At 42.5% G+C, this 12131-nt stretch overlaps 1 protein-coding gene across 1 annotated transcript in view; it reads left to right on the forward strand.

The window, feature by feature from the left end:
* The window catches only part of CC2D1B (coiled-coil and C2 domain containing 1B), a 654195-nt gene that overhangs the window by 440436 nt on the left and 201628 nt on the right, over positions 1-12131 (forward strand). The window contains exon 18 of the mRNA XM_085602619.1: positions 7000-7116. Within this exon, the coding sequence (XP_085458745.1) occupies positions 7000-7116 (117 nt within the window). The remainder of the gene's footprint in view (positions 1-6999; positions 7117-12131) is intronic.

Consider the following 12131-nt stretch of genomic DNA (forward strand, 5'->3'; position numbering starts at 1 on the left):
TGATTCATCTGATATATCAGGACGGGGTTTGGTACACAATTCAGTCACATCCAAGCGATCATGCTTAACTTTATCATTCACACTCTCATTTCTAGGCAGTGGCAGCAAAGTTGCCGGATCCAACACTGTGCACCATTTTAGGAGCCACATTCTCTGCACCCAGTAAGATTTGTTCATTCTTAATCAATTGGTCAAGTACTGTGTTTGAGTACGAGTCAACAGTATCTCCACTGAATGGGGCACAAATACTGTCAGTGGGTGACCCATAACCATACTTTAACACTGCTCAAGACTCACACATGTAGATGCAACCGTTTTCAAACACCCAGGCAATGCAGTATCAACAGGATCAAGTGTCGCCGAAAAGTAGACGATAGGACTTCGATTACTTCCATGCATTTGTGTCAACGCTGAAAGAGTGCAGCCTTTTCTCTCACTGCAAAATAACACAAAGCACTTGTTGTAATCAGGCATTCCCAAAGCTGGTGCCCTGCAAAGGCATTCTTGCAGCTCTGTGAAGGAAGTCATGCAACTGTCATCCCAGGGTACCGGATCAGACTCTTTTATGTGTGTCAACCACTGGAGGAGTTTTGCTGTTGATGAAAAGTTTGGAATCTACTGTCTGCAATAGCCCACCATTCTTCGGGTAGCTGGAGAATTCATGGTAAGAATCGCTGAGATGCTTTCCTTCAACACTTTCCTCGCTCCCTTCTCAATGTGATGTCCTAAGTACAGGACTTCTGTGTTGCAACAGTGTAACTTGGTCAGGGATCCTTTATGTCCATTCTCTGCAAGATGGTACAATAAAAGAATAGTGTTAGCTTTTCAAGCCTCTTTCGTCGTTGACGCCACCATTATGTCGTTATTATACTGCACGAGCACAGAGATTTGGCATTACTAGTGACTCTAGATTCTTTTTGAGTATCTGATTAAAGATTGAGGGACTCTCTTTATGCTCTTCTGGGACTCTGCACCATGCCAAAATACGATTGCCAAAATGGAAAGTATGAAGATTCTGACTATCTTCATGCAATGGAATGGAAAAGAAGGGTTGGCACAAGTCGATAACAGAAAACCATTCAGCTTCGCATGTAATTTAAAATAAAATCACCGCTGAATTCGGTACCACAGGATAATATGGAACAACAATAGAGTTTACTCTGCGCAAATCCTGTACAATACAATACTTGCTGTTTGGCTTCTGCAAGCCCATAGTGAGAGAGTTATATGGACTTCCCGTTTTCTCCTTCAGGGATTCCCTGCTCAGTCATTGAGTCGATCATTGAAGGAATTCCGGCAATAGTATCTGGAGACAAATTGTATTGTGGGATTCTTGGAAACTCTGCATTTGGTTTGACTGTAATTCGGACTGGGTTACCCCTTTTATTAGACAAATGTCTCTACCTGTATAGTCCTAGACTTCAGGTAACACTGCCTATCTAAATTCAACGGGGAAATCCTCACTTATCAGGAAAGGATTCCTCCCCACATCTGATTTCTGTTGGGCAAGTTTAAAAACAACATCCTAATCATTGGTGTGAAATTCAATACCTCTTGGTGTGCATTAGATTGATAAATTTAATTTATTTAGCAAATCACGTCCAAGTAGATTCACTGGACTTGTATCACATAGCACAAATCGATGTCGATCCTCAAAGGATCCTAATTTGACTGTAACTGGTTCTGAAATTGACGTGGACAACTTTTTATTTGAAACTCCTACAACTTGGATACTTTTTCCCGAAAGAGGTAGGTTAGGAGCCTCGGCTATTCTTACAGTAGAGCAGGTAGCACCAGTGTCGACAAGGAATGAGACAGGATTCCCATCCACTTCTCCATCCACATAGGGACCACTCTGGTCTACCCCTAAGACTGCACCAAGCAAACAGTCCTCCTCGCTCAGGCACTGTCTTACTGTGCTACATTCTCGTTCTGGAAAGAATTTCTATCATCTGCTGATTTTGATTTGCATTGTATCTTTGTACCTGAACATTCTGGAGGGGTATAGGAGCCTGGGGCATTTGCATTGGCTGTGACACATTAGAATTCTTCATTCTCTGACCTTGTACTGGTTGAGTCTGTCCCATGTTATTTTCTTGAGACTGTGAATAACCTGCATCTGATTTCCTACATTATTCATAACAGACTTAAACATGCTTCTCCATTGTCCACATTTCCTGCAAGCATGACCTGGATTTGTTTTCTTCAGGAGCGACACATCAACACCAGTTCTGGGATCTACAGGATTTCCACAACCTCTACCTTGCGTTGGAAAATCAGTTAGTGAAAACCATTAACACCCTGCATCATCAGAGCTTGATTATAACCTCCCTGTACTTGTACTGTATTATCAAAACCCATCTGATTTTGACCTTTCTGCATTGCTCTTATCTGGGCAACCATTAGCTTCTCCTTAAGCTTCTTGTGGGTCATCTCAATCTTGTCGCCACAATATTTTGCGTAATGCAACAACTCATCTAATGGCTTGCTTTGCCGACAAAGTAACTACTTGTGAACCATGTTGCAAATCTCAGGTCACAAACCATACACAAATCGGTAAACAAATGTCCCACATCCTTGTCTGCAATACTATCCAATCCACTACACTGCTTGAAGGCTTGTATCAATCCCTCATAATAGGCATGTACTGACTGTCAACTGTTGGGCTGTTGTGTCAATGTGTTGCCAATCTATCTAATCGTAGTCTTCAGGTGATTTATCACCTGATGGTATTTCTTCAATACCACTGGAGATGGTGCTCCTGTTTTAGGATCTCTCTGTGGTTCTGCCTTAGGCCACTCTATAAAAAATTTACATTCAGCCCACAAATCTGCGTGTACCACAATGTCAAACAAAATCTTTGAAATCTTCACAAATAATTCCATCTCTCTGTTCCATTCCACAGGATTTTCTCTCAATTTCAGGAAATGGTTTGTAAATGACAAAATGTCCGGTCTTGTACATGGACGTACCCACCTCCAGGTACTTCTCTCATAGGGAGCGTCTGTATCTCTCCTACACTTCCATCAAAACATTAGGTGGTGACTGCACCCTAACTCGCTTAGTTTCCTTCTTTTTTGACCATCTACCTTTCCACTTCTCTTTTTATTTCCATTTTCTTATTAGTGCCATTAGTTCTTTGATCTGCAATTTGGTTTCTGGTGCCCTCATGTTCACAATGTCTTTCTCAGTAAAATCTATGATTTTTCTAAAATCTTTGAATTTCAACTATCTATACCATATTTCTGAGCCAATTCTACCAATCTCATGTTTCAATTTTGCTTGTTGTGTACTGTCTTTGCAAAGGAACAATAATTCCTCCTGTTAAGCCTCCAGCCTTTAAGGGCTAAGTGTTCCCTGAATCATTTCTTTTAATTCAATTTTCAATCTGCTCACATCCATGAGCTGTCTATTTTCCTTTTTTTTTTTTTTTTTTTTTTTAAATCTTTACTCAGTTTTTCTACAAACAAAACATGAGCCCCTCCCTTGCCCACCCCCCACCCTCCCCTGTCAGACAGTAATACATACAAATCCTTGCTTCGTCATACATTATGTCCTCATCTGTCCACGTCTTACAGAGTACAGTTTTTACAATTTTTCATAACGGTTACACATTACATTCTTCAAAATGGAAATCCCAATTATCAAAGTATTATCCGGGCTAAATAAGAAAATAAATAGTCTTCCTTCGATTACATGTTATCTTGGGACTGAAACCAGTCTAAAAGGGGGGACCAGATCTTCACCCCTCTTCTGCGCTGTCTCCTACCCTTCCGTTTATAGATAGCAACTTCAATATTAGATATTGCTAAGAGCCTGGCTAACCACTGCTGGAAGGAATGGGCCACAGAAGCCAGCCAAGCAGAGGCAATACAGATTCTTAAAACTGCCATAGCAATGAAGATAAATTCATGCCCTACCCTTGCATTACTGGGATCTGCCGCCCCTAGTAATATAACATCATTAGACAGTACTATTTCAGTTTGGAGTATGTCAGTCAGAAATGTCTCCATCTCTTTCTTTAAAGATGTTAGTTCGACACAGTTTGCGAAAATATATATGCTGTCAGCGTTAAAGAGATTACATCTTGGGCAGCAGGTCCCCTTACCACTCCCCCACTTAGCAATTTTATCAGGCGTATAGTATAAAAAGAAGCAGGTTTTAAAAAACTGTGCTTGTAATTTCATTGACATCAAAATAGATTGGGACATAGAGTATGTGTAGTTAAATTATTCATTAGACATTCCTACTGTTCCTGCCACTTCTGTGCAGTTTTTTCCACATCATCAGGGAATACTGCATTAATGAGAGAGTATATTTCCTCAGTGGTACTTGTTTTAGTGTGAGTTAGTTTCTCCACAATAGCCACTTTCTCTAATTGTGCCCTTCCCCCCCACATTTCGTGACAAATAATCTCTGATTTGGAGATATTTAAAAACAAAATCCCGCCAGTCCGTGTTGAAATCTTTTTTTATTTCTTCAAAAGATTGTACTCCTGTAGCGGAAAGGAGGCAACCTATCTGAACAATACCTGCCTCTTTCCACTTGTTTAAGCAGCTACCTCTAAAAATGTCCGGGAGGATTGGGTTATCACTTAAGGGAGTATAAAATGATATTCGTCCAATACCAGCATTCTTCTTACCGTCTTCTTAAATTTAAACCCGCTATAGAGTGTTTTATACCTGACTTTTTTGTGGTAGCTATCATGCAGGTGCCGCCATAGGTATCCTCTACTTTTGCTGTCTAGAATCAGTTGAAAGATAGATGGGGTGTTGTCCCAGAGTCCCTCCGCCCCCTACAAGTTCTGTATTAACTCTCTGCTATATAGTAGCACGGAAGCCCAATAATATGCTTTTAAATTTGGGAGTGCTAAGCCTCCAATATCTTTAGAGAGGGTGAGAAGTTTATAGACCCGCCCAGGTTGCGCATAAGCCCAAATAAAACTAGAAAACATACGCTCCATTGACTTGAACCATTGAGCTGAAAATCTAGGCAAATGGCTCTAAATAAATATAAAATTTGGGGGAAAAACACCATCTTCACAACATTAACTCTGCCAATGATGGAGAGATGTAAATTATCTAGCCGTTGGAGATCTAACTGAATTTTATCCATCATATGTTTAAAATTTTAAAGTAACCATGTTATCAAGTTTAGGTGATATGCATACTCCCAAATATGTAGCCTTTTCTATTACCCGGGTGTCATTCATTTTAGCATTGTTGTTCAACACTATTTGTGTTTTCCCTTGATTCAAAGCGTATCCGGAAATTACTCCGAAGTTATCAGCCTCACTTTCAATGGCTATCATGGCCATATTAGGATCGGCTGTTACCACAGCTATATCGTTTGTGTAAGCTAGGGATTTGGTGGGATAATTTTGTGACCAAATAGGTTTTATTTCCCTATTTCTCTCTATTCTTCGGATGAAGGGATCAATGTATATGGCGAATAAGAGTGGTGAGCATGGGCACCCCTGCAGTGTTCCGCGTGATATTGCAAATTCTTTAATTTTTAACATTATTTTCCTGTGAAAGTTCTACTTTATTTCCTATATGTCAGACCTCAGGGCGGATATGAAACACATGTTTTGGAATTGCTCAATGCTCTGGACATATTGGAGGGACATCACCAGATTATTAGCATCGATCATCGGTTGCACTGACCTTTACAACTTGGAAAGCTGTGTCCTGGGCCTTTTCAAGATCCCAAAGGCTCTTACGGCCGAGAATAGATCCTTAAACTTCGTTCTTTTACTCGCCAGATGTTCATCACAATGAAAAGGAAGGTACCATTCTACCCCAAGATATCACAGTGGCAGGAGTCTGCTTTATGTTGAGTTGAAACTGAGGCTATAAACCGCTGCAGAGAAGAAGCCCTGGACATCAGGAAATATCTTGTTGCTGACCTTGGATAGCGTTAATGTTTGCTTTCAGGGGTGAATTTAAGGATGACACCAAGCCTCCTAGAACCTATATTTTTTTCCTCCAACATGTGGTCACGTAATTGTGATGTTCATGCTCAGCATATGAATATACCGTCTACTGCTTACTCGTTTCACCCTCCTGTGTTATGCTTTATCTGCTGGAATGTAGGAGTGTTTTCTCAGCACTGTCCTTGAAGTATAATAATTGTTGTCATTGGCTACCCCTGTGTCCTCTGGATGCTCCCACTCAATATGTCGTATATTCCAGGTTGAAGCTGTCAAAGTTCATGTTTAACTTATTTGAGTTCTCTGATCTGTGTTATGTAATTATATATGTATTAATATATGATGAGCGTGGCATAGTAGCCACATGTGCCTTCATTCAGCAGAATGCTTTCTTAAATTTCACATTCAATATGTGGCTGTAAATTTACCTCTGCCATTTGGTTTCCATCTTCTATAGTCACTATGTTGACTACCCTGTGGCATGTATTTGCTAATGCATCAAAGTCAGTAAAGATCATTTAAAATAATTGTGTTCAAAAGTTGGAATGATGAAGCAGAATCTTGGGAGAGTGCCCAGCCAGCTATGCAGTATAGTAACTAATGTTCATAACTAATTTCTGCTCATTCAGTGCTTAAGCTGCTCCCAACACAGTTGTCATTAATATAACAAATCTCATGTAGATAATGGGTTTGAGGACACGTGTTTTATGAAATTCTCTGACAATATTTTAAAAAACTATTATTTCAGTATTGTGAAATTTGTATGTCATGTGGCAATCCAGTTGTTCATTTGTTTATAAATTAAAAAGATTTACATGTTAAAACTTCAGTTCTTGCTGTTTATATTTTTGATACCCTTGGGAGCACTCCCATTTCTCTGCTTCTAATCCTTTAACTTGTAGATTTCCAAACAGTTGTAGATCTTTTGCACTATACCACAAATGAGTGTTGCAAGCCTTCACACATCTTTACCCTCTGCTAGAAATCCCTTTAGGCCCTTCTACAGGGTGTTTATAACGCTTTGTGGATGTCCTAGTTATGTGTTTTCTTTATACTTTTTTAAACAGATTTGAGAAATTGGCTCAGAATTGTAAAAAGAATGTGGAAATTCTGCAGCTTGCTCAAGCACAAGGACTGAATCCACCACCGCACCACTTTGAAGAAAAAACATTTAAAATTGTGAGGTAGGAACATTCTACATCTAATTAAACACATTTGTTTTGTTTAAAAAAGCTTATGGTTAAAAAAGTACAGGTGGTGTTTCAAAGCAAAGTTGTTTTTATGTAATACTTTATTTGATTGTCTTCAGCAGGTGATCTAGTGAAATTAAGATGGTCAGAATAGACGGAGAAAGTGAAAGAAAATAAAGTAACACAGCAGATCAGAAAATAAGCAAGATTGAAATACCAATTTTTTTGGGGTCATTTATACATGCCATGATTTGTGAGATACCTTACTTCAGACAAGAAAAACAGGAAATTGAGGCAAGGAAAAGCACAGGGTCCTAATTTGATAGCAATGCACACAATGGATAATATGCATTGGCAGTTTAATCGATGTCACTTGCCCAAGTGGCTTTGCTAATGCTTGTAAAGTTGCAACTTGAGTATCTTTATACACTGCTGAATGATCATTAAATAGAAACACAAAAATGGTTGAGGTTAAATTTGTGCAGTTAGAATAATATTGCAGTTATAATATTATTGCACAAATGCCTTTAGTAAATGTATTAACAGGCCCTGAAGGCATGATGAAAGAGGATGGAAGCCTGCACGGTTCCACATGGAGCAAGTCCACCAACTCATCCATCTCCCTGAAGTGCATGCACTATATTATGGGTTTCTTTGTCGTCCAACCGTGAACAAGAGTAGCGCCAATTAACTCCCTTTAAAAAATTGAAAGGTAAGCAGGGGTGTGGAATTTTTAAAATAATCTACTTGGCCAAGGGACAAAATGCCACTGAGATCTACATGTCCTGTAAAATCTACTTGTCCCACCTACTCCTGTCCCTACATTAATTCTTGCCTTTCACAGTTAAACCGGGAGTCAGCTTCATCTGTGAAAGGAAAGCACCAAGCTTGTAATGTGAGCCTGGTGTGGGCATTTATTTTTTTTCAGGTTTTTGACATAGCGCAAACGTGACCCGAAGGCGAGCGCTTCTAATGAACACCAGTTACATTTACACAAGGTCATCTTCATGTTATTTAGGCATGGGCAGATTAAGGGAACTGCCCAGAATCGCTGGATGTTTAGACGCTGAGACTCAAACGTGGTCCCCAAGGTTTGAAATCGGCAGCTCTGCCTGTAACTGGGGAAGGGGAGGAGGGAGGGAGGGAGCAGGATTGGTATGCGTGTGTGTGATTGGCATAGGGACGGTGGTTGGTAATATGGTGATGAAGCAGCCCCACTCTCTCTTTGCAGTACGTGACTATTGCTCCCTTTGCCCAGTCTTGAGTCTGTGACAGGAGGCCTGGCCCTACTCCTTCTCATGCCCAGTTCTGAATACTGCATGTAGGGGGCATTGTGAGCGCAGTGGTGGAAGCAAGGGCAGTGTGAGTGCAGTATTGGTAGCAGGCACAGTATGTGAGGCTGGAGAAGGTGCTGTAGGCTCAGTGGTCGTTGAAGTACATTATAAAAGAATGGAAACTTAGTTATGCTGCACAAAAAGGATGCAGGGTGAATGAGTCTGTGGGTGCGGTCAAAGCAGTAGCAAAAATTGTTTAGCTTTTTTTGGTCTGTCACCTTCTGGTAGTACTATAATGGACAGCTTTAATGAAAATTAAATGCAAGTTTTAAAAGCATCTGCCAGTTTCTGCACTTATCCTCCAGTTTTATCACATTCCCGTGGCATGGAAGCACATGTTGCTGCTAGCACAGCAGAAGTGTGAAAGGTGTCACTTCTACTGATGTTTGTTGGGCAGGGCACACTACATTGAAGTCTGTGGCCAGCCTTCTGAGCGACTATAAATCCATCTAGAGATGGGAGACGCAGGAATGCTGGTACATAATTCTAAGGATCTTGACAGGCAAGAAGTGAACACAGTTTCTGCAAATGTTAAAGTCTTAGTATCCATAATAACGACTTCTGCTCAGGGAGATAACCTGACACAAGATCACTTTTTTCGGTAGTCGTTATTGTTCCCCACGCTACCATAACTCATCTAGGCTACCATAACTCATCCAGGCCTTCCCCTCCCTGGATTCTGCGGGTCATTTAAAACAAGGCTGGCTGGGAGCTCTATTATCTGAGGGCTCTGGCTTTTTTTGGATATGGGAGTGCTTTTACCTGCCCTTTCTTCAAATTAATCCATCAGGCTGGAAACCCTCTTACTTACTAGGAATTTCGTCATAGAAAAAGTCAGAGGATGTGGCTCAGAACAAGAATAGCAACACCCCTGCACCTCCACGGCGGCACAACATTTCCATTTATTGAGCCTTCAGCCCTCGTACCTGATGAACAGGCCACGCACACCAAACTGACCTTTTTACTTGAGGGCCTCGACTACTGGGGACGTGGAATCCTTAAAAAGGCACAAGAAAGTAGAAGAATTATATTGCCACAAATCCCCATATTTTCACATTTGAAGTGGGAGACCCTTTGAACAAACTGGCTGCTGAAGTCTGTCCTTTTTGTGAGAGGAAGGATGAATAGATAAGCCGGAACATCTACAAACATTCTAATGACTTGCGAGCCACATACATATTTCTGCATCGGAGTTTAGCACACCAGGGAGCAATACGATCTTTGAGGCAGTACATTACACTCCCTTAAAACTTTACAAGGTAAGCAAGGGAGTTGCAATGCGAATGCTCACAATGGCAAGTTGATGCTCCTGTGAAAGCATGACCTTATCTGCGCAAGACACACATCCAAATGAATCACCGATGCATGCACACATATCAACACAGTCACACAGTGAGCAATGACTAAGGCCTTCATGCGCCCTCCAGGCAGCACGGCCTTGGTGGGAAATAGTAGAGATAACACCGTGGTGGAGTCGGACTCACTGGGTAATGTTCACCCCTTGAGAACAATATAATAGTATTTCAGAATTCTTTGTTTTTGGTGTAGTGCTTTGAAGCATATGACGCAGCTCTAGGAAACAATATACATACCATATCGCTTCAGCTGCAAAACAGCAATAGAGTATGGCACTGTGTTTTTATTTGTATGATTTGTATATAATGTCTACATTCCGGTATCAGAGAGTACTGCCCCACTCGATCCTATGCTGGTCTTAACCTCTAAAGTGTGGGCAGGAGTCGATCGGCGAGGCTTTGGTGTCCATTTGGGTGCTTCCCATTTTGCCACCACTGGCTTTGGGGGCTATGCAGTAATTAGCCCCCGGGGATGCCGCTGTGTTGCTAATTAACATTGCTGTGCGTGATGTTAGTTTAACTGCTCTTCAGGTCACGGAGTGACAGGTCACTACTGACCGCTTCTAGTATCTTCCATTACAGAGGAGAGGGGTGGAGAAGGGGGGTGGCGAGGCAGAGTTCTCTTACTAAAGGGTGTCGGGCAGAGGAGCGGCAAGTGCAGATACTTCGAGGGAGATACCCCCCCGCCCCGACATATATTCAACATAAGACTCGTAATCGTGTACCTTAAGTTCAAGTTCGGCTCTGCAAAGCACTGATGAAATGACGCACAGGCAGGCCATCCCGCGGCTGAGGAGATGCCACACTAAGGTGCTGGACATGGGCTAGCGATGCTCGTAGTCTGCACACCAGCACTCACAGGCAGTGATGCAGCGCACACACACTGCCGGTCTCCTCTACTGCTCCTATTTGCTGCCGTCACTCGCCATGATACCGGGAGAAGCACTGCACACCGACCTGCTCAAAGACCGCCGCTCAGCCTTCGTTCCGTTATGATTGTTGCAGCACACCTGGCGCAAAAGGGGTGTCTGAATCTGCTCTGCGCCGACCAATTAAAAGGTGCAGTCAGCACGGCTACGGCACTGCTCCAATAGCAGCGATTAGGTCAATATGAGCCTGCCCTTCTTACAGCCACAAGGACGCCTCACTAGACGCTTTCAGGCAGTGAGTTTCTATTAATGTTTAGAGCGAGTTGGTTGCAAGAAGATACACCTTCTAAGCGGTCATTATGGCAGTGCTTATTAGGTCGAGGGACCATCCGGTTTGCCAAAGGCAGAACCGGAAGTCCGGAGATCTTATGTTTCTGAGAGTGGCTCTTTAGCCTGCCCCTCTTTTTGGCTCTCCTCCATTGGCTGGCTTCCTAAACGGAGGCCAGCCATTGGAGGAGAGAGCCGTCCCTCCAAATAGGCTCCGTCTTTTTCAGATTCGGGGGCGTGTTCCGTGCTGTTCTTTCCACTTTTTAGCCACGCCCTTTTTCGAACAGCAGGAACACGCCCCCGAAACAGAAAAAATTTCGAAGCTTCCAGCTGTCGTCTGGCTGTGAGGATCCATCCGTCCGGCGCCGTGTTGTTGTGCTGGTGGCGGCGCTGCTATTTTTCCAGGCCAGAAGTTGATGTTAAAAAAAAAAGTGTCACAAAAAAGGCAACTTCAAAGCCTGTTACCAAACCAGCAGGGGTGTAAGTGGGTGGAGCAGTGGAGCTTCTCAACCGAAGCTCAATGAACAGCTGTAATATATAGAAAACTCAGGGGGGTGGGGGCGTCATTTCGAATTACGCCACTGGGCACGCGCCTGACAGCGTACTGACAGTACTATTCTATTTTCACAATTTCGTCTAGATGCTCCCTAAAAAAGAGCTGTCACGCGCAAAGATTTGCACATTGGCTTCACAGCAGTCCGTTCTCGGCTTGTTTAGCGTTGCAAATGGAGGAGGCACGGGCTTCGAGTGATGCGGCTGGTGACTGCTCGCGGTGAAGAGGGCATCTCCTTTGGGGCTTGTTATAGCCTCATACTGCTGAGGCGCAGACGGCCTGCTGACGCGCACTGCACACTCTTAGCAGCAAAATCTGACGGGAAGCGTGTCTTCGCTTCAGCCGGCTTACTCCTTATTCGGGAAATAAATTACAGCTCTGATGTGGCGTATTGCCTGAATTACAAGTTCTGGAAGAGTTGAGTTAATGTAGGGGACGGCCAAGGTCCTTCTGAGATGTTATCTAATTCACTGCGAAGAAAACTGCAGTAAAAAAAGTAAACAAAAAAACACACACAACCGCTAAAATACCACAAGGAATCAGATTTTTAGTAGAAGAGCTCAGTGGGTTT

This window comes from Triturus cristatus, chromosome 4_2 (assembly GCF_964204655.1).
Source record: "Triturus cristatus chromosome 4_2, aTriCri1.1, whole genome shotgun sequence".
Taxonomy (NCBI): Eukaryota; Metazoa; Chordata; class Amphibia; order Caudata; family Salamandridae; genus Triturus; species Triturus cristatus.